The sequence below is a fragment of the Catharus ustulatus genome, chromosome 1 (genome assembly GCF_009819885.2).
Source record: "Catharus ustulatus isolate bCatUst1 chromosome 1, bCatUst1.pri.v2, whole genome shotgun sequence".
Taxonomy (NCBI): Eukaryota; Metazoa; Chordata; class Aves; order Passeriformes; family Turdidae; genus Catharus; species Catharus ustulatus.
The window spans coordinates 36563330-36587863 of NC_046221.1; the positions used below are offsets into that span (position 1 = coordinate 36563330).

The 24534-nt window shown below is 37.4% G+C and overlaps 1 protein-coding gene across 4 annotated transcripts in view; it reads right to left on the reverse strand.

Moving 5' to 3' along the window:
* ANKRD28 (ankyrin repeat domain 28) overlaps window positions 1–24534 on the reverse strand; it is a 122271-nt gene that overhangs the window by 69481 nt on the left and 28256 nt on the right. For 2 of the 4 annotated variants that reach the window (XM_033053583.2, XM_033053574.2), the window contains exon 2: window positions 6569–6652. In XM_033053583.2, the coding sequence (XP_032909474.1) occupies window positions 6569–6652 (84 nt within the window). Of the gene's footprint in view, window positions 1–6568; window positions 6653–7764; window positions 9282–24534 lie in introns of those variants that run through there. The other 2 variants (XR_004417215.2, XM_033053565.2) reach the window with 2 other exon arrangements.

A 24534-nucleotide genomic window follows, 5' to 3' on the forward strand; every position in this document is an offset into this window, starting at 1 on the left:
GCTATAAAAAACACTTACAAAGATAGGAAACTGAATTTGTCCTTATTCTAACTATATCTGAGAGAAAAAAAAAGTGTTCTCAATATAGCAGAAAACACGCAAATATTTCCATGAACTTTATTAATACCTCAAAATTCACCGTTTTTAACTAAATATTTGTTTGCTATGATTAGACTCAAGATATGACAACATTTTTGGAAAGAAGGCCTTAAATTCAAGTTTTATTTTAATAGGTCTACACTGTGCACTCCTCTAAAATACTACTGCAGCTACACTTTCACAATCAGTCTAGATGGTTCAAGTTACAATAACTACAGTGTCTCTTTATTAAAAGCTTGCCTGCATTTGGAAATTAGCAAAAGACCCAATAAAATAACAGTGACTGGCACTTTCAGAGAAGAAAAATGCACAACAGATTGAAACTCTTAAGCAATGGCAACAACTAAGAAACAAAAAGTGCATAACCTGACCTAGTAAAATAGGAACCTAAAAAATAAATTAATTGTGGTCTTCAGAATATTTTACAATTTTCTGGGCATCTTTTTAGTTCCTCCCTCACATTCAAATGAGCAAACCAGACGTTATGCCTGTCCTGCCAAGGAATACTGTAAGATGCTGCTCCACGGTAACAAATAGTTTAGTGCAAGTTTTCGTTGCCAACTCAGTTGCCAGTGAAAAAGTCCTTCCTGTAAATCATCTGATTTGCCTGCAGAAGCCTCACAAAATAGTTACCAACACTGCGTGTGAGGCATGTCTGGGACAAATAAACTGGTTAGCAAACCCATAATCTCACCTCTTCAGAAACACAACTTGAAGAGTTAAAAATTTTTCACAACTCCTGCGTAGCTTTTGCTACATTGCACTCATTTTTAACCACTATTTATCTCAACAGTATAGGTACATAAACCAGAGGATAGCTTTGCTGTGATTGCCAGAAGCTTTCCCTAGAACCAAGAGGTGTTACAGCCTGAACTGGCCTGGAAAATTACTTTCCTGCAAACATACTTTGAGTCATCAAATCACGAACCACTATGAAACCCCTTTTCCCAATCAGTGGTGTCAGCACTGCTGAAGTGGAAAGGAGTACTGTTTGGACATGCCTTCCTATTGCTTTTATCTGGCCCATATAAATCTCTGCAAAATTGACAGTCTTCTCCCCTGTTCTCAAAACTATTTCCACGCCCATTAAAAACAGCCTCTCTGAGCCTGGCCCTCACCAAAAGCACAGAAACACAGCGCTGCGCATCAACCACCTCTGTTTAAAGAGCATCACACGTGAACCTGCTTTGAGAACTTCTGCCAGTTGTCCCAACCAGCAAATTCTTACACTAACAGTGGCTAGGTTACAAATGCACTGATAACAAAAGGCATAAGTCACTTTATGCATATCAATTAATGCAGAAAAGTTTCTAGAAGCTCAGATAAGTCAAACTAAAGTGAAATTATATTTGTAGTCTGCATGTATACTTTTTCTAAAAAACAAACAAATGAGAAAATCTGCATTAGTCATTGGTAAAATATTTGGCTACAGAAAGACTGTGAACATAAAGGTAAGAAAATACCAAACTATTATTTTTACCTCATTACAAATTATGGTTTCTTGTTCATTTGTTTTCAAGCAAGTCCATGATATTTACTGCTGTAAGGTTCTTTACACTGAGAAATATTTCAATGTAATTGCTGAATTAGAGAGCAATTACAATTCCCCACAAAACAACATATATAAAAATTCTTTTAATGCATGAAATAGGTACAGGATTTAATTGTATTATCAGAACACCAAACTTTATTAAATATAGTAAAATGTTCCATACTGCAGCCAAGTAATTCAGGCTTTCCTGTTCTACACTACACTCTCAAGTGTACAGAAAAATACCTGTTACTCCAGTAGTTCAAGCAACAAGGTAAAGTGTAAGGATGAAAGCCAGGTGACAGTACATCTATTACCTATTTTTTCTATTTAACCTCTTTTAGGGCTTTGCTGACCATAACCATAATCTATCTTGTTATTTAAACTGTACTGAAATCTTCATAAGTCATTCTTAAATTACTAATATATTTGAGACCCTCAACAATCTAATTCTCCTGTTGTATAAGGAGTCCTAGACTTGTCACTGGACTAAAAAGCCAGTTTTCTTCCTTTTTCAGTATATACAGACACCTGCAGAGTAGGATAACCTAATGTTGTGTCTTACCCTAGAACAACATCCAGCAACATTCTCCTACTATGCAAGAAACTCAAAGAAGTTATGCAAACCCACATTTGGCAGGACTGGGAATGACACCCACATGTCTACTGGAACAGTCATCCATGGAGCCACCCCACCACTCAAAATACCAGTCAGACACAACTTTAGCCATCCTATCCGCAGCCAGCACTTTGGTGCTATAGGATCATGCTCCTTGTCAGTCCCCTCCAACAAAATATGGGATTTATGGGCAACACTTCGTTGCTATCTAATACAGGTGTGGGTTAGGGAGCACAGACAAAACATCATTTGGTTCCATGGTTTTGTTTTGTTTTTCCCTTCTTCCCAAATTAGCAGCACAGGTGGATTTTTACTTTGTGGTTACTCACTATACAGAAAAGACATTAAATTAAGAGCCGTGCTGGATCAATAATTCAGAATAGAAATCATACAGAGAACCCGGACTGTTACAGGGTAACAATGGCTGAATTGGTACAGTATGAGGAATTTAATTTCCCGTTATTACATTTTATGTTGGGAAAAAATACCAACTCACACATAAAGTAGCCTTAGAACATTTAATAGTTTAAATTTATTTTAATCTCACAAAGCACAATGCACAGTAAGATCCAGGTACTTTATGTTCATGTCTCTTGTCACATATGTCAATATTATTATTTTATATTGCAACAGTGAGCACTTTTGAGCACTGTGAGAGATCTGTGTGATTTTTGGGAATCCTCCCAAAAAGAGCTTGTTTGGCTTTAGTATGAGAAGAGCAACGGGCACATGGACACCAGTTCCAGAGAGGATCAGATGTTTGTCCCCTCGGCAAAGATCAAGTGCAATGGGGTTATAAAAAAATGCGTATTGGGTTACCTGAAGTATCAATTTTCATGGCAAGAAATACTACCCTAATAGATCTAGGAGGAGGAAAAATTGTTCTGATTTTGAACAATCACTTCAGCAGTCAGATTTGCAACCTTCAAATCATTTTTGACAGTGAGCTGGCATTCCACTGAGAGTATTACATTCTTAAATAATAGCTGAGATTAAATATTCTATTTTCATGAGCTTTTAAACAAAACATACATCGTACAAGTTTTGATTACAAACAGTAATGGCAGAGTTTACAACAATAACAGGTCTCCAAATCTTTTAAAAAACAAAAAAGCCCAAATCAATACTAATTTATAAATACAATGTTGAAATCATTCAGTTAGCTAAGACTAATTGAAAAGCAGAATTCAAACCAGTCGCACTAATCTAATCAGCAAGAGCAGGAAATGTTGAGGATCTCTATTAACTAATAGATATTAAATGTGGCCATTATCACCCACTATTTTCCTTTCTGTCAAGTCTCAAAAGCTCAGGATGGTACCAAGAAATAATAATAATAGTTTAAACAAACACACACGCAGCATAGCAAAAGCCATGCTTGTAACAGAAACTCTATGCTGTCTGACATATGTGATGTGTGTGATTTAAGCCTGATTCATGAAACAAATAGCTACAGTTACTCAAGCTTTCTTCTGGAAAGAGGAGTGAGAAGCAACCCCACCTCCTCTGTTGGTTTTTTTTTTTTTTCCCCCATTAACTGGAACCTCAGGAAACTACACCTTTCAAACAATTTATTTGAACAACACTCCTATAAATCAGTTTTGTCTAGAAAGAGCTGCACATTTCCAGCTTGTACAGAGGGTAAACCTTTTTGAACCTCAGTTTAAGCAGCTAGGGATATACTCAATTTGTTCTTTCTTCACAAAAGATTACAACAGCAGACAGAATACAATACAGACTTTCTAAATCTAAACTGAGTCTGTGACTCAAGAGGCTGGTGTGGCATGAACAGAGAACAATCTTCTTCCTGAAAAAAGCCCATTTGCTATTTGAACATCATCTTACGGTCACACACAGCAACTCACAATCTGAAAGAATTCGTAAAAGTAAGAAGGTAAATGAAACTGGATGAAAGAGAAGGGAAAAATACCCACATTTGAATGTCACTGTCACAACAAAGATGTACAACAGCCCTGTCTTCAATTCACTTTTGGGCAAAATTAACTCACAGAACACTGCTGGGTCTCCAGTTACAGAGTCCAGCCCATGCACAGGGGAAGGGAGGATGGAAGGAATCTCAACTATTAGAATACAAACTGCAAAAATTAGTTGCTCTTGAGAGGGGGAAATTACTCTTCAGAGGCATTGCAGGGAATGATTCTGGAATTCAAATAACTGTACTGAAATACTTGGATAGTAAAGTGGAAAAAAAACCAGTATATACACTGGTCTGATACAATCCACAATGGTCAAAACAGTTTATTCTGATCCTTGTCTTTTTTTTGGAATATAAATAACTACTTTATTTTCTTCACTTTTCCCCCCTTCTATCCACACCAATTTGTAACACATAACTCTGGGAGCAACTCTGGATCTAGGCTTATGCAGAGATATATTACCTCCAGCCAAGGACAACTTCAACAAAAAAAACCCAAGGAAAGGAACAAAATGCACACAGACACAGAAAAACATTACTAGGCAGTCTACTTCATTTCTGCCAGATGATGGGAGAATTTACATGTTCATTTAGTCCCAACAAATTGCACTTAAGGGATAAATGTAAATCTAATATTAAATGCAGTAGGACTAGGATTGCTATAATAAACAATTGTCATGTGTTATAAGCATCTCCCTACACATTGAAGAAGGTGGTTTTGAAAAAATGGCGTATTTGTCCTGGATGGACTTTAACCACACCGTGGGTGTTACTAGGCTAACACCTAGTGCACACATGTTCTATTAAAAGGAGATGTATCCACAGAAAGGAATTTAAAAAAACAACAACAAAAAAGAGATTTAATATAGTCTCTAGATTTTGGTTATTCTACCTACAATATAAGTACCTGGCAATCTGAAGTAATTATCTTTAAAGACAGCAAAAAATTATGAACTTTCCTATTTAAGCACATCAGGTGACTTCCCATCTTTCTACTTACTTGCAAGTGTTTGACAAAACTTAAGAACAAAACCAAATATTAAACCACTCCCACATACAGAGTGAAATACAGCAAAGGCTTTGGTAATACATAATTTTTAAAAAAGCAGAAATACAGTAAACCTAACTTTGTTTACAAGCTCTATAGTTATGAATGCTAAACCTGACTTTAACACATGAATAAATACAAAGTAACAAAACAAACTAATTATTATCAAAAAATAAAAATGGCAGCGCGACCAGAGCCTATAGATGCGGACATGAGAAGGTTACAACACTAATGCTCTCATAACTAAAAAGAATATTAAGTCTTTTGGTATAATTCATCATACAATCTTGCTTAAGGACATACAAAACTCCTGAAAGAGGGAAAAAAAGTCCAACCTCATCAAACAAAGTTTCAGATTTGATAGAAAATTTCTTTATATAGGGTCCTACTCAAGCTCTTCAAGACAATAGGAGGGCTCCCTTACACTGGGACTTCTCAGTTGGTATTCCTCAGCTGTAAATTCTGCAGAATGCTTTTAAATGACAAAAGAGACCTACCAAACTAAATATTTGCTTTTGGTTTACATCTCTCCAGAAGAAAGTGTAAACAATCATCATGGTTTTAAATGGGCCCCAAGGTAGCAACTACATCTTAGCCTTTGCCTTTTAGCATCACTCTTGTTCTGAGGCATCTGGAGGAGAAACAGCTATATACAGTCCTGTAGCATCAGCCCTAAAAGATTTGTGACAGTTTGCTGTAATAATCAAAGCAATTTCTAATCCATGTAAAGAGTTTATGCTCTATTATCTTTCATAGTGTCAAAAACACATATTAGAATGTTAATAGAAATACAGTAACTGCATGCTGTTCAAATCTTGAATTTCACCCAATGGAACCAACTTAGTACCATTTCAATATAATTTTTATGTCTGCAGTGCCTGAGTTTGCAGCACTGCAAAATAAAAGAAACAGTTTCTCATTCTTATTAATATAATCATTAGACTTCTCTTTTTAAAATTCACTATTAAATGTATCTACTGAAACCCCAGACTATGTTCTTGTAATTGTCTAATATATACTATGTGCTATATTCAATTAAAACAATTCAAGTCTACATAGCATCACACTCAATCAGTCTAGCTTTCTGTAAATTATTTTGATGCAACTGCATAAACAAACTTTGCAGTTACCCAAGCACTGCAGAACTAGTATCCATGCAAATCTGCAAAACTATACACCTCATTCCCAGTATTAAGTGTATGCATAGGCTTTACTTAGCCTAGAGTATAAAATGTACAGCTCAAGAATTAGCAAAGTTTTAAAGAGATTAGTACAACAGAAAGATATAACAAACAAAATTAAAATATATTCAAAAGAAATTATATTTGATTTTACCTGAAAATTAACATCTTCTTTCTTAAATATTAGTGCTCGAACTTCATCAGGATCTCCATTAAATATAGCTTGAACCAATGGTGGCTAAAATGAAGAAAAAACACATCTTAAAATAAAACCCCATTTTAAGATTTAGTGATGTGCATACAGTTTTTTTGATACATAACAGAAACATAAGGTAATGACAAAAAAAAAAAAAAAACACATTCCAGGTAGTAAAACAAAGAAACCACCACCAGTATTTAGTATCAAAGAAATTGCAAGTTTTAAAAAACCTCAAACACATGGACATCCTCTAAGTCAATTAAATATATACATGAAAGAAAAAAAAAAGGAGTTGAGAAGACAAGTTTGTAACAGCTGAAAAGAGAACGCCTTAGAACAAAATTAGGGTTGTCATTACATGCTGCAAATTCTATACAGTATAAGCAAACAATCCCCTTTTACATTAGCAAGTGACTCAAGTTACTGAAAGTCTTTCACCTGTTTAGACAGAGTGGGAAAGCAAAGTGCATCAGATAAGTATGGTAACAAATTCACACTCACACACATCTATTACTAAATATAGCAGGATTTCTTAGTAAGTAAGAAAAGCTGCTGAGGTATGCTAGCAAGATTTAAGTCAGTCTCTTGACAGAATAAAATAATTTAAAGCAATAAAAACCCAGTCCCCAGTGTTCATCATTTTCAGAACGTGCTAACTCAAGTCTAACAGTATTACCAGGATTGTGACTTATGTTAATTTTTATTTTAGCTTAGAATTGCTCTTGTTTGATATAACCATATATGCTATCATTTCTCAAAATAAACACAGCATATTTTTATAATACAATGATCACATCAGCTTCTAAAGTGGTACTGCATAAATGTACTACTGAAGAGTGAGAAGTGGAGCAGGGAAAACCCATTTACTTCAAATACATTTCCCCAAGCCTTCTAAAACCCCACTGCTATTACACAAGAATCAAGACCTCTTCTTGCTGCACCATAAATAAGGTTACACAAAATAGATTGGACCCTTGCAAGCATAAATTCTACCACTAAGTTTCAGCTTTTTACATTTTTATTACATGCAGATTTTATCACCTTGTCTTGTTTCAATGTTGTACATATTAATCCTAGTCTTAGGAATACAGCTATTGGTATTTGAGACAGCACTGTAAGCAGGAAATATGCCAACAAACGACATGCCTTACCAGCACATTTCCAGAGGGTGATGGATGTACAGATACATTTTCCTGAGGTAAACTGGAAATAAATGTGGGAGAATCATCTTCCTCCTCCTCCAAAACAACAATACAGACTCGACTCATTCGATCCGTTTGAGGAAGCAAAAGCAAACAAGAAAACGCCAGCAATGGTATTTTTGGAAGCAGACTGCAGGTATGGCAATAGTGACCATAGAGGAAATACTTTCACCTGTTTCACATGCCCTCACAAACTTGTGAGTGCCACTGCTGGTGTCTTAGCATCTAGAAAGGGACATTCCAATCCCCCTGCACACTTCATTTTTCAGACTTAATCACCACGAGATGTTTGAGACACTGCTGAAAAAAAGTTGTTCCTTATAAAATAAAAAGTCCCTAAGCATCGAAACCACAAAACCAAAATCGTGGAACAGCTGATAAAAATATCCCAAGATCCAATTCCATTGGAGCAGCACTCAGTGTCGCACACAGCTGTCCTTTCAGGAGCAAATTTGTCTTTGTTAATGTCACAACTTGCACAGCGTCCTTCTAGCCCCACAGTGAAGTCATTGTTGCGGGAGACGACTCCGTCCTGCAGAGGACGGAACAAGGAACAATTGCCCCGGGAGAGACGGTGGAGCTATTCCCACTCCTGCAAGGTCAGTCTCAATCAGCCCTCACAGGCGGTCTGGGGACTGAAAATAAACGCGCCTCCCGATCATCCTGCCATGCTACAGCTTCCTTTCTCAATGCCAAGAACAGCGCAGACAGAAAAACACATCTCGGTTCGGTAGTGATTCAGGACTGCTCAGAGGAAAAGGATTCTTTCCCATGCAAGAAAAGAGCTGCAACGTGCAGCACGGCTGCAGCACATTTACATGCGATGAGTCAGAGCACAGGGACAATGAAGTCCTTGAAGAATATTGCCGGCTGAATCCAGCAAAAGCAAAGCAGCCGGGGTTACTCCGTCAGGGACACGAGCAATGCGGAGCCTTCATCTTTCCTTCACCAGGCAGTAGCTGTGGCTTCTCCATCAGGAATGCGTAAACCAGAAACACTATTCAGGAGGAATGCTTCAGCTAAACAAGCTAGTTACTGCACACAAAAGCTCAAATTACTGCCTTAGACGATTTCTGCAAAAGCAGTTCATCGCTCAAGTGTTTCTTTTGATCACCATGTGAGTGCAGTTCCCATGATAGTCTTCATTCAGATTGAGAGGGAGGAAAAAAAAGGGGGAGAAAAAAATCAGACTCTGTACATCTTCTCTGAGCCAACTTCTTTATCCGAACATCTGTCACTGCGCCAACCTGGTTCTCCTCTTCAGTTGGAGCTTCTGCTTATCAGGTTTTTTTCCTTGACAAATTAAATTACACAAGCAGCAGATCGGCTCGTAAAGCTCAGAGTGCAGCTGGGCTGTCCGAGGCGGCAGGAGCGGCGTCCCGAGCAGCTCCCGAGCAGCAGCGATGCAGCCTGCCAGGCTGAAATGCCTCGTAATGCTCATATGTCAACTCACCAGCCACCAGCCACCGCTCCCAGGGCAACTTCCTCTGGCACCAAAAAAAACCCGCCTTTTGCTTTTTTTGGGGGCAGTCTTTGCAGTCTGCGCCAGTTCGGTGACTAACGCAGCTGAAAACGTAAAAATTCTATAACTGAAGAAAGAGCGACTGTTTAATATTTTCCACTAAAAGCCGCAAAGAAATGTGGTGTACTGGCCCTGCTGACTAACTACACTTTAGGCAATAAACAATTCCAGCACTTTTAACTGCTTTCATATGGCACTGGTCAGGGCAGCAAAACAGTCCCCACTTAACTCATTGAGGACAACAAATGCAACACATAAATCCTCTGAAAATTAAATTAAAAGAAAAATCTTAAAGCAATAGGCTGACTATTAAAAAGACACTATTAATGACCAAACCCGTGGGGTTTTTTGCAATTAGTACAGGCAAACACAACCTCAACTTCAAAAAAATATTACATCAAGTGTAATTTAAATACAATATTATTAAAATATACCATAATAATGAAGTCTAATCTGAAGCCCTACAACTTGCTGAATAAATACTTCAGCTTGAATCTGCTTAAATGGTGCTGGCTCGTGGGTGTATTATGTAAATGGCTTCTGTCAAAAGTTGCTGGATAAGCTTCAGTGTTACAGGAACAGAGGGAGGGTTTTTGCTCTTGCTGTGCAGCAGGAAGGCAATTCTGATGTCCTTCAGTGGCAGCTAAGAGCAGAATTTGTCAATGGTGAGCAAGTTTATAGCTCTTGCACTCAGGTTTCACATAGAAATCCAGGCAGAGAGAAAGACAAGTTTAAATGGTGTGTAAATGGTTTGGATATAAATAGACATACTGAATTCCCACCTTTGGGGGTCACAGGCAGGTAAAGCTTACATGAACTCTTTTGCAAAAATGTCTACAGCAGCTTCACTGCAACACAATAAATTGCTTAAATACCTCCCTTTCTCTCTTACACTTTATGCAGGTGAAAGTTTTTTAAGTGCAAAAGAGTACCTTGGCCAAGGGTTCCCTGACTTCAAGAGTCCTGGCCTGGCAGAATATAGCACCAGATTCTGATTCATCATGACATTTCAGATTAAAATTTCTCAAGACTAACAAATACCTTTATAAATATATTCTGTTCATTACATAGAATCTAGTTGTTTTGAAATCTCATACTTTTGGTGTTAATTACAAAAGAGCAATGATTTGTACACCACATTGCTTTGTTTTAGCATTTCAGCCATTTATTAAAAAGCAACAACAGATTCACATAAGTACGTAAGACAACTCATGGTGCTCTTGGCCACAGCAGAACTAGTTCTAATATACTGCGGACACCCTTAAAGCTCAGTTATTGCAACACCCTACTATCTGGTATGGAACACAACAACCACAACATAGAAAAGAGCTTGCTTTCTATTTGTGAAAAATGCCCTAAGGAACAGACACTGCAGCTTGTTTGCATAACAAAACATGCATTTTAAAAAAAAATCAGATTGAAAAAGCAAAATACTGGAAAAACGCATACTCAAGCTTCCTGTGATACACATACACTTCCTAGATAATGGTTTTCCAGCTAAGCCCATATGTTCAGTGTAAATGAACACTTTTCAAGAGTCAGTACATTTATACAGTAAGCAAATGCCAAGGGTTCCATATGCTTTCTTTGGAATTACCAACTAGACACATTGCTAGATAGAGATAATGCCTAATTCAGTTCAAATTATCTAAACCTGGTCCATTTTTTACCTTTGTAATTACTTCAAAGTCAGGTAGAAATTCAATAGTTACCTTAAAAAGTACACTTTCACGCTCAGTTAATTGTGAAAATTCAGAACATTTTAATTTACTCTGATAATTATGTTAGTGATCTTAGATATAATTATAATACTATAAATATAAACTATTTCCAAGAGCAAGTTAACATGTATCTCACCTAACATTGTACATTTTTGAATTGTGTCATTACTGCAAAGAGTTAAAAGCCAGCATGTCACAGCTTGCATTAGAAAGAGAATCAACACAAATGGGTCAATATTATATTGATTTCTGACTCTAAACCACGTAAGTAAGCAAAAACACCCTGCTCACTATAGGACTGTGTGTACGTAATTGCTTCCATAACCAAAGGAAAACCCACTTCTGGATATTTAATTTTTGCTCACAATTAACCAGCATTTCCCCCTTACATCCCCTTCAACCAAAAGCTGTGCCTTCACCTCAATACAAACAGAATCTCTAATCACCTCTTCTTTCAACTTCAAAAAAGCCAAAGTATCTTCTGGTGTACAAAATGCAGCTTCTAATGTCACCTACAAGGTCTTCTATAAACCAAAAGCTGCTTAGAATTCTACTGTGAGAAACCAAACTAAGGTTTCAATTTTTCAGCAGCTTATCTAACAATTTTCTGTGTAGAAGAGTTAATAGTAACAGAGAATGAAAGCAGAGGAAATTCAGGATGATTAATTTAAGCTTCTGTTCCTGAGACTAATTTAGGAATCATAACAGAACTTTGCAAAGGTATAAAGAACATTGCATCTCAGTTTATATTAATTAAACTCAAAATAACTGAAGACAGCAGGTCATCACCATCCATCTTCACCAAATGTCATCTATTTCCAATAAGAAAGCTTATGAAATGAGATGTAAGAAAGAAGGCTCAAAAATGGCCTAACTTTTAAAAAGAATGCCATGTCTACAGGGGTTTGAGTGGTGATCTGATGACCTCCACAAGATCTGTCAGCAAAGACTTCCACACTTAATTCTCAAATTTTAAGAAGTACAATGATGATAAGCATTTTTGTGAAAATAAAGGGGTTTTTTTGTTGACATGATAGCTGTAAGGAAAAAAAGGCGTTGTAATTTTCAAACTATACTTGTCTTTAAGTAAATCAAGTTTCAAGAGGCTTTAATGGGTGCATATAAAGAGAATATATTTTTTTTACAACCTGTAGGTTAAAACACAGATGTCTGCCATCAACACTAGACAGAAAAACCATGAACTCTGAATCACCTAAAAATAGTAACCTTTTCTATAGATCTGCCCTCTTCTCTAGGAACAAATGAGCGGAAGACTGTAGCAGCACTGCTGATGACACCAAAAACCATTCAGTATCAAAGAATCTACTCAAATAAAGATTTCTCTCTTGCCAACCAGCATTTACCAAGTTTTTTTTCTGGGCTGAGGTTAATCCAAATGGTTTCAGGTAATATTTTGTATGATTAAAACGATCTAGGAAAGGAAGAAAATTGTCTTCTCAGGTTCCAGTAAAAATGAAAAAACTTAGAACCAAGTCATATATCAACTCTGTAAGGCAAACACCTAATCTGTTTATTTCTTCAGAAGACAAAGATTGCTTTTAACAGCTACAGCTCTAAGTAAACAGGCATGCCCCTGTGTCAGTATAAGTTGATTTTATTACATACAGACAGAGATGAGTGTTCAGCATCACCACGAATATAAGTTACAATACTTCTAGCATACTTCTCATGAGTCACTCATCTGAGCTCCTCTGCTGCTTCCTCCCCACTCCTAAGGGAATGAGGTGGAGTCAGGAAAGAGAACAGTCTAAAGCAAGAAATTAATACCTTTTTTCCCAGTTTTGTTCTGTTTATTCCAGAGCATCTGCAGAATGGTTTTAACCCCTGCACTCCACCGTTCTGCTTCTAAGGACAAGCAAAATAGCTCTGCTTGCACCTCATGATACCATAGGCAATTCCTACTTTTTCTCATGCAATTATACAGGCTCTGTTAATCTAAAGAACTATTTCATATAGTCACATATTATCTTTGAACACATGGCAATTAGTAAAATCCAGTATCTGAAACGCCATTTCAGCTGAAACTGAAATTAATACAAAGAAGAAAAATAATCCAGCATTCATTCTAACTTTTCTCAATTGAAACAACATAAGAAAAATTAATAAATAAAAATGTCTGTGATCCAGACAAAATTCACTTGTATACTTAAACACCCTATAGCATGTTAAAAATACGTGATCAAAACACCTTGAAAGTGTTACAAGTCTAATAAGCCATTTTCTGTAGAAGACATCTCTTTTATATATCTGAACAATACACCTGCAAACTCTTAGCTGAAGGACCATACAGTCATCATAGTGCAAGGTAAGTAAATACCTTAAAAAATTATCTCTGACATCCAAAATATAGAGTCTAGCAACCAAACAGTCCATAGAACAAAACCAGAAAAGCAAATGCAACTCCTATTTCTCTTAAAAGAAAATATGAGGGTCCTGAATCTTCTAACATGTTTTCTAGCTAGGATATCACGCAGCACACTTTCCTTTTAGGCCAGATTTAAATTCACTGACAGGAGGAGGTACCTTGTCCACTTTCAGTGTACAACCCTGTAACCAAAATCAACAATTCATTCTTACATTAACACACAGTACATAAAAGAAGACCTCCAGTTTGTCTGAATCATGGTCTTAAGGTACTTTGTAGAAAACTTGTGTGCTCAGATTTATCAGCTGCACCCAACAGCAGCCACCCCTCCGTCTTTTGAGAAACAGAAGGCAGCTATTACATCCAACAGCTTTTCTAAATAACAGCCACACAAGTCTGATGGTGGCATTGTCAAATTGTAAAATTGACTAGAAGTCAAAACAACTCCTGCTTCAGGAAAGAGAGACCACAAAAAGGTGCACCTATCCACATACATTGTTATGAATAGTTAATGTAAGTTTGCATCCAAGAAGACAAGCAAAGATGGTGGTGTGGATTTTGGACCGAAGACAGGTTGTCTCTTTGCGAGAAGGTAAGTGAGAGAAGATGACTTCTGTTGGAAAATGGAAAAGATATTGTATTAAAATATCAGCTTAGTCAAAGAGAGAAGCAGGTGAAACACTTCAACATTTGTTAAACCCACACAAACACAAAATTATTAGTTGTACACTTAAGGTTTTTGCAAGCATGACAGCTTTTAAAAATGTTTTCATAATACAAAAAGCAAAGCCCACAGGTTTGTTAGAAGTATTTCCACCTGTTGACAGAGCAAAGGCAGAAAAGAAACTGATAGGAGCAATTCTTCTGGCCTCCTTAGCTCCTTCCAGCTCAGATCAGGTCAAGTCCACAGCCAATTTTGGGTTTTGGCACTAAAAATGGTATCAATTACAATAACCACCACGGTGTCCTTCCAGGAATAACTACTGAGGGCAGCAATTTCAGCTGTGTGCACCAGCTCTGAAAGCAGAGTTGACGAAAACAAAACAAAAATCAAAGGTTCAGTCTCAGCAGTCCCCGTTTGCTCTTCCACATGTCAACCACCCTCTCCCAGCACACCCAGTCCGTTGCTGGGAGGTGAGGCTGGACAGGAACGCCATCAAGAGCAGAGCAAAAATAACAACCCAGACACACTGGAAGACCAACCCACTGTCACAGCTGGCACTGACAGTCTGATGCTTCAGGGAACAATGCTTCTACATTTTCCCAGGGAGAACAAACAGCTAGCTTGGCTGGAGCAAATGAACAATTGCAGAATTCCTCATCATAGTTTTATATCATCTATCACCTTGCTTTGAAAGTGTTTATACCAATACTGTACACACTCCTATAACTAAAATAAAATATGATCCTACTAAATTATATTAGGGTAGCTGGTAAAGCAACCAAGAGAATTCCCTTTGGGCCTGTGGGCACACGCATACACTGAGAAGAATTAGTACATCTCCTTTGATCTACTTTTCTACTGATCTATAGTCACGCTCAAGATGAACAGAGGAAGTGCTGATTTTACATAATTCCTCTTTGAAAATTTCTTCTTGCAGTACTGCTCCTTCAGAGAAAAAAAAGAATCAAACTCATTATACATTACAGAAAAACATGCCCACATCACAGAAGGTCAACATAACATTGCCTTATTTTTCACCATGCAATAGGTTTGCTCTTCCCTCTTCAGTAGGAATAAAGGCGTTTGTTAACAGCGTATGGGATTCAAGGACAGACACTAGAACACACAAAAGCACCAGAAGCCTCTCAGAGACTGCATCCTTGAATACCAGAATTCCTTGAGATTTTCTAATGTATGGCATAACAGGCTTCTTCTGTCTCTGATGCACTGAAACCAAGTCTCTATGTTTGTATCCCAAGGAAAAGAAGCAATTTTCACCTGGCAGCTGCTTACTCAAAAAAAAAACCTGAGTGTGGTATTTCATTGCTACATGGGAAAAGAACAAGTCCCAATTTCCCTGGATTTGTATGCTTTTATGGTTGAATAAACTGCTGTTTCTCCAGCAGATGATTAGGAACACATTACAATTGGTCTGTAGGGCTTAGCTTTCCCAGAGAGGCTCATTTAGCTGGATGGGCTGTAAACCAATAACCTTTATCCTTTGCTCTTTTTCTAACCTTGGTTCTTTAGCTGGAAGGCTGGAAACCCCCTTAAAGGCAGCACAATGCAAAATACCCAGATTCAGCACTGGACAGTGCTGGTGTTGAGACTGAAAATGAGGAGGTTCTCACCGGAGCCAAGAAATCTGGCATAAAGTTTATAATTTCCTCATTAAAACTCTGCTGGGCTGCCATGCTGTTGAGCTTCTGAAGAAGAAAATGGTAGTCAGATAGATTTCTAGAAATGAGAATTGCTCTGCTGCCTATGGTGAGTAACCACTCTGATTCAATCCCAATCTCCACTATATTGATGGCATATTAAATCTTTCATTGCAGTGTGTTTGATGACAGACAAATCAGTTAGTCCTTTCCAAGTCGTATCCAGGTTATCCTCCTAATACCATTCTTTAACACAGATGTGCCCATTCTTTTCCTTTTCCCCTCTTCTTTCCCCTGTAAAATTCACTAGCTAACTAACTTTTTCAGCACCATTTCAGTTAACACTGGAGTATTTATCTTTTCTGATGGTCTAATTTATGTAGAAAGAAGAAGGAAACCTGAAATCGGCTAAGAACATATGAAACTGCAGAGGAGGTATGGGTTCATAAAAACACCTCAGTTTTGGAAGAGAGGAACAGTAGCAGGCAGCCACATAAAAATGTAACACAAATTCTAGCATTCTACAAGACATTCTACACACTTGAAAAGCAATTCTTATGACTGAATTTTTATCCTATACCACTTAACACATTTTAGAGAGAAAAGTCAAGTCAGTTGTGCCAGTCAGAAGAGGACGTTCAAAGTTTTATGTCACCAACCACATCAATCCTTGTGGGTAAGTTGCCATAGTTACAAAATGTTTACTTTTATACATTTGTCAGAAGTTCCTATGGAATTCCCAAATGACCAAAATCAGCAGTGGTTGGGAGTGCTCCATCAACATTTAGGAACTTGAGTCAGAAACACATACCACTTCCACTCAGACTATTATCTGGGAAACCCTAAAAAAAATGATTCATACCATTTTGAGCCATGGAAGGGAGGAAACAAACATCACATTCAACTATTTAAATCCTTCAGTGATGACTCACATCAGTTTAGAACATTTCCAGAACCAGTTGCTTTTCTCAAGTAACAAATAGCAGTTGCCTATTCAAAAAAATAAACAACAGTGACAGACCCGCTTTCAACAGAAATTCAACTGTCAGAAAATTAGTAAAAAGGAAGGAGTTGGGGTGGTTTTTTTATTTTGCCCCCCCACCTCCTCCCAAAGCACAAAATCCAAGAAGTTCAGTGGATCTATCTCAGCTAGCCAAGGTCAGAAAGCTCACCGACTTCCAGCTACTAATTATGCTTATTTAAGTTTGATTTTAGCAGTATTTGCAAGAATCAGCTTCGATATGCTGCTACAGCAAACAGTCCATTACCTGCCTCATTTCAGCAATATTAGCAGGGTTTTATCTTAGTCCATGTTTTGCTTGGGCTCACAGTTGTGTTATTCTAGCAGCAAATACTAACAAAATGTAAATCCAATCATAAAGGCAAGAAGACATAACCAATTAAGAGTGAGAAGTAATGAATACCCTGTGAAAAACTAAGAACCAGAGCAGAGCAATGCATCTAAATGAGTGTTAAACAGCACTCACTGGCTTCCAGTGGTTAAATGACCAAAAGGGGAAATAACATAGCTTGGACTGAGGAACAAAGATAAAACCTAAATAGGAGCAACTATACAGTACAGGCTGCTTTACCTCTACTAGAAGGGCAGCATCAGGAAGAGAACACTTCCAAATCTGACCATCTTAGGGAAGGAAATTTCACTCAGCTTCAAATGTATGTCTGCTATTCACTCAGTCTGATAAATAAAAGAACTAAAATGCATTATCTAGAAGAAACTATTTAGAATGACACAGTGGTAGCAGCATATATTTTCTAAGAGGACCACACAATTTCTGCTATTCAAAACAAAGCTCTGATTTTGTCAAGAATAAAACAACTACAAAATCTCCTTCTTCAAAATACCTATTCAATACTTTTGTCACCACTGAAACTCTCCTAGTAGAAAGTTGAGTGAGTCCGTAATACTGAAGGGAGGAAGATGCTGAATTATTTCATAGCTCTAAAAGAGAACAGAAAAACTGTGGCCTTTAAAAGTTTCTGTTCAGATTTTCCTATTCATTAGTCATGTGATGGTACAATCTGCCTGCCCTCCTCCCTGTTCCACCCAGGGATGGGTGTTGTTGCAGGGACAGAAGAGGCAAAAAGGGGGGCACACTTTAATGGTGAGGGCGTTTTTCCCGGGATGGAGTTTGGGACGGAAAGGTCCCGAATACATTACATTTTTTCAGAAGATTTAAGTTTTCTTTTAAAGAAAACTTTTTCAAAATCAGTTCTCTCTTGCAGAAGAGTTATGAGAGTTGGAACAAACTTTTACATAAATATTTAACTATTATAATACTAAAAATGCATATAGCATTCGCACTAATGCAATACTTTCAATTCAGTTTTGGGTAGATAGGAATAGATTGTGACCACAGAAGCCACAGTTTAGTTAGCTTGCTCACATGTGAAATTTTCGTTTCCATACACACCAGGAACTCACATAAGTGAGCAAAATTATTCCCAGTTGCTATGGATACCACTTTTTTTTTCTTTCTCCAGTATGTAAACAGTCAGTGTCACTGTACACAAATGATTTTGACAGTCTTTAAAATAGTGTGTGTCAATAGCTGCCTCAAGCATCAGGATTTGCTGCCTGAGGAAAGCTAAACTTCCTAGAAGTTTTTAGGAACCCCTTACACCTCCCTCATGTCCAAGAAAAAACTCCTTTCTGGCAACTGAAAACACTCTATAAAACACAGCTGGATAAAATCCACATATTCTCACACACACACAGGCACTACTACAGGACGAGAGAGCTCATCTAAAACTTCTGCAGCTGCCAAACTAGATGTGGCTTTTCCTAAACTGAGCAAGGAGAAACACAGCTGCAGACAAAAATCTTCCCTGCCTGCTGCAAACCTTCCAAGGAGCTCTCCCCACATTGCCCACAAGGGAAGCAACTCTCAGGAGGGCTCTTACACATCACTACAGGATAAAAGCATGTACACAACCTTCACTCCTTAGTTACTTTTCCTATCAATTTTTCAATTCTGTATTTAGAAGATTAAAAAGCACTTTCCTTAAAAAGTCTATTGCCAAATGAAATTTCATAAAATGCAACAGAGTATTATTTTAGAACGCTGATTAAATTCTTACCACCCTAGTAATCTGTTATTTGTAGGTTGGTTTGGTGGGGTTATTTTAAGTGACATTTGAAAAAGTGTATTATTCTGCTTTTAACTGCTGGTCACCAGACAGACTCTTCACTCCTCCCTTCCCCACATGATCCTTGCACATTCACATCCCTTTCCTGAGCCAGCACAGGCAACTTGTATGACCCAACTGCCCCTGTTTACATTTTTTTTTTGCTGGTGAACTGTGTGAGCCAGCTCACCATGGGCCTGTAGCTGCCACAGAGCAGTGGGAGCATTCCAGCTGCTCACTGCAACAGTGCGGGGCTTTACAAACCCACACCCATCAACTGAGCTCCCCTAATCAACCATGTATCAGAACTATTCCATTCCTTGTATTTTCCTTAAATTATCTCAAAACAGTTTTCATGATACTTAAAACTTTTCCAAACTTGGACACTATTACAACCAAGTATATCACTCCTTAAATTTTTTCCAATTACACAAAACCACAGTTATGTAAAGAATTCTAAGTTTCTCCCATGATTCAACATGTAAATTGCTCCTAGTATATCTCCTTTAAAAAAAACCTAACAAAACATTTTGCAACATAGAAATTTCACAGATTGTGTTAATCAAACTGTCCCTAAAGTACTAACAGTATTTTTAAAGCATATGGTTTTATTAAAAAAATATTAGAAAATTTTAGGGCCCAGACTTCAAAAAAAGCAGACGAAACCAATTATGTATCAAGAATCCACAAACAAGCAATTTATGTATTAAATACAAGCACAATGAGGTAGTTAAAACTTTTACACAATTTTCCATACATGATCTAAAGTTTGTGCATTTGGGGGAGTTTTGTATTCTTTCAATCAGGATTATTTTGGGCTTCACGTCTTCCAAAATTTTCCTAACACTGGCTTCAATTGGTGATTTATTCAATTAAGACGACACCTAGAGGAGAACTTGCAAAATAAATTTTGGCATTCCTAAGAGCCAGCAAATTGCATTATAAAGGAATATTATCGTAGAGAATCAGAAAGATGGTATCAAAACACAATACATAATACACAAGACACATGAGCTGCATATTACTTATTCAAAATATTAAGAAAATTAACTTCTATACCTCCTTGCCTCTAAAAGTCCTATAGGATTAGGTATCTTAGCACCTACAAATAACCAAACCTCACTCAGTGAATAAGTGGGTATAAAAAGAGAGAGTATTTGGTCAAGTTTTGTGGCAAAAACAAGGCCACAGGGCATATTACACCCAACTGTTTCCTACCTCTTCTTGGCAAGACAACTTTTATTTTATAATACTATTATGAAAAACAAATACTAGATTTCTACAAAATATAAATATGTTAGGAATACTTTAGTAACAAAATGTCAGCATTATGGTTAGGAATAGTCCTATTTGATTATATCTTACATACCAAGCTGTGGAGTGTCTTCCCCAGAAAACACCTCATGCAACCAGCATACTCATAATACAGGGCAATGAAGAGAGAGCACCACTGAACTCATGAACTGGTTTGCAAGCTAAACTAGAGTCTAGAAATACATCAATAAACTTATACATCTTAGTTAAAAAACACCACATAACTATGAAAACATAACCTTTAAGTCACGCAGTTATAAGTTTTTATAGCCTTGACTCAGCTGTTGTAACCTGCTCCCCTAGAGATTATTCCAGGCTCTAGGAAATAAAGGCAATCAACCATTTTTTCAGAAGTTTTGACCACCCGTTTCTTTTTGGATGTACACTGACACCTCATGGTCATTTAAAAAATACTTAAGGTCTATGCTGTCTTAGTTCTGTTCTTCTCTCTTTTATAAAAACTCCAATTAATTTCTTTTCCTTTTAATGATATGTCCTTTTTAGAAATATCAATCTTTAGATGACATTATTTAGTCTATTGCTGCTTTTCTTTTAGTAAGAAACTACTTAGCATTAATTTTTGATGAGCAGTGAGGAACTCTGCCCCCCACAAACAATGAATCACAGAAGACAGGACAAGGTACCTCTTCTCTCCAGCTTCAGACCCTCCAAACTGCAGAGAAGCAACCATAGCCACTGTAACTCTTCATAGAACAGAGAGACCAGGAAGATAAATAGGACCACTGCCATATGAAGAATGAGATTTGAAACGTTCCTCCCCAAATGACAGAAATAACCTCTCAATAAATTTCTGGCACTACGCACAAGCCTTTTACTCTTTGAAGCACATGGAAACCTTTAAAATCACACACATGATTACCTAAGAATAATAATAATAAAATTCACTACTTCCTCCAGATTTTCATACTGGAAGTAGAAGTTTGTTGTTTTTCACTCTTTCCAACAGGGTGACATGTATGAAAAAACCCCAAACCTCTGCCATTTCTTCCTTCTTGATTGAGAACTCAGTGGCATATCTATATAAATAGTCAAGACACACACTACATATCTCAAGACTGACAAATTCACAAGCTACTTCTTGCTAACTAAAGTTATAGTCTTCAACTGCAAAAAATAAAGAGTAATATATATTTAATAGGTCTGTAATGTTATTTGCTGGGGTATTACCAACTCTTTAAAAATACAGTAGAGCTAACTGAATTAACATTATCCAAGAAACAATATCCATGGAAAAAAAGACTCATTATTTTGAAATATTTATCTTTACCTAAATATGCAAGACAAAGCCATTTAGAGGATATTGTCAGTTCTTAAAAATGAGAAGCAGCTACATTATATCTTTTCTTTAGAGATGCTACTTTTGACCTTCTAAGAAAGAACATTTGAATTGTGTTCTCTGAAGTATTTATAATATTATTGAATACAATATTAATATTTTGGTAAAATCTGCAAATCCTTACATTTAAAAAAAATCAAATTATTAAAAGCAAATGTAAAAATAAGCCTTTAGTCCATCTCTTTATGAAGCCTAAGGGAAGAGGAAAAGATTCTCAAGCATTTACTCTTCTTAATACCAGCTTTGTTTTACACATTTTGAAGTGGAATTCCCATAGCATTAAAACACGATCAAGAAGGATAAAAAGATTCACTTTCCATATCAAAGAAACATCCAACCAACTTCTTGTCCCATGGAACTTCTGTCTTTAACAATGATGGAAGAAGCAAACTGCCAGTCAGCATCTTTTTACAACACATTCCCTCCCAACCCTGTCAAATAGCAGCAGCTGATAAATTCCATTCAATGTGGAAGGGAGCTTATTTTTCAGTCATTACTATCACCATCTGGTCAGCAGCAAGGGAAATATCACAAGTAGTCACATTTATAAGAGATTAAAGTGAGGTCATCTTGAAGTGCACACTGGAGAAAGAATCCAAGGTAACGGACTTAAAACTTATTCTGCTCCCCATTATTTGCATGAAAGAGCTACCACAACACCTGCACAAATGCTAGACCATACATACTAAGTGCCACAGGCATCCAGCTTATAAATTCAGCCAAAATTCAGACTCAAGTTCTCAGCATCAGGTGCCAGAATCATTAAAAAAATATAGGGAAAAGAAAAAAAATTTAAAATCCAAACAAACAATGAACCTCCACCCACCCAGTATTACTAACATTAGGAGAAAAATAAACTTCACCTTCATCTGTTTAATCCACACAGTAATTTAAGTCATAGCACCCTAAGTGTTATATAGTAGCACTATTCTGGTACCCATTACACACAAATAATGGATATGTTCAAGTCTCTTACCTGTACATGACCAATGTGTTTGGGTAGTCTGTAGCTGTCTGGTGACCCAGTTTCCTGAATAATTTACCCCAAAAGAACAATTTCCAGGCATAAACAATTCCCATATCATGTATAAAGTGTTCTTGCTCTGCATGCTCCACCTAAGAACCAATCACCCATCTTTCAGCAAGCGCATTTTGGAAATACTGTACCTAGTAATGTGTTTGCAGTATTTCTAAATAAGGACGTGCATCTCTTTTGTATAGGCATAAGAGCAAAACATGGTTTATCAACTACCATGGTTTTCAGCTTCTAAAGCAAACCACTATAAGCCATCATCCTCACAGCCACTTCAACCCCAGGAAAGATGTAAGAATGAGAGGGGTAAACCACCACTTCTCTCAGGACATTTGTCAGGGCACTTTCCTCTAATAGTATGATTAATATCAAAGTTTCTCTAGCATGTGATGTTGAGGAACTACGAGAAGATGCAGCTCTTCAAAACTTAGAAAATACAACTGGTACCAGCAGTACAAAACGGAACCTACATTATTATTATTATTATTATTATTATTATCATTATCATTATCATCAAAAGAAATTTAACAAGATGATTAAAGAGGTAGAAAATACACTTGATCTTCAGTTCAAGATCCTTAGGGCAGCCAGGAAGGTGCACAGCAAACTCACTACCTCAGACATGAGGAGAGCAAACTATGCTCTCTTCAAGGGTTCCCTTGGTAGAGTGCTGTGGGATAGAGCCCTAGAGAAAAGAGGGCTCAATAGAGCTGCAGATATTCAAAGACTCAAGAGTAATGTATCCCTACAAAGTTCAGGAAATAGTGAAGAACACCAGAAAGCCTGCATGGATGAACAAGTAGCTCCTGGACAAACAAACACAAACAGTTCACAGAGGATGGATGCAAGGACAGATAGCCTGGGAAAAATACAGAGAAATTGTCTGAACAGCCAGGAATCTGGTAAGGAAAATTGAAGTACTGGCAGAGGTAGATCTATCCAAGGGCATTAAAGGTAAAAAATAAAACTCCTTTAGGCACATCATTAATAAAAGAAAGACTGGGAAAAACATAGGTCCTCTGAGGAAAGATATGGGAGGTCTGGTTACCCAGGATGTGTAGAAGGCTGAGGGACTCAGTGACTATTTTGCCTAGGTCTTTACCAGCAAGTGCTACAGCCACACTGCCCAATTTGCAGAGGGTGAAAGCGAGAACTGGGAAAAAGAAGAACCTCCCTCTACAGGAAAGGATCAAGTTCAAGACCATCTAAGGAACCTGAATGTGCACAAGTCCATGGAACCTGGTAAGATACATCCATGGGTCCTGAGGCAACTGGCCAAAGAAGTGGCTAAGCTAATCCATCATATTTGAAAAGTCATGGCAGTCTAGTGAAGTTCTCACTGACTGGAAAAGGGGAAATAGAATGCCCATTTTAAAAAAAGAAATAAGGAAGCCCCAGGCAATCACAGGCTGATGAGTCTCACCTTAGTGCCTGGCATAATAATGGAACAGATTCTTCTTTAAATTAAGCTAAAGCACATAGAAAATAAGGTGGTGATTGGGACAGTCAGCAGTAGCTTCACTGAAGGCAAATCATGCCTGAGAAATTTGCTGGCTTTCTATGATGGGGTTGCAGAAGTGGGGGATGAGAGAAGGGCAACAGACATCACCTATCTGGACTTGTGAAAAGCATTTGACACTGTCCTCCACAATATTCTTGGCTCTCAACTGGACAGACATGGATTTGATGGATGGACCACTTAGTGGATAAAATACTGGCTGGATGGCCTCACTCAAAGAGCTGCAGTCAGCAGCTCAATATCCAAGTGGAGAACAGTGATGAGTGATGTCCCTCAGGGGTCAGTATTGGAGCTGATCCTTTTTAACATTTTTGTCAGTAACATGGACAGTGGGGTCAAGTGCACCCTCAGCAACTTTTCCAGCAATACCAAGATGTGTGGTGTGGTGAGCACACTGC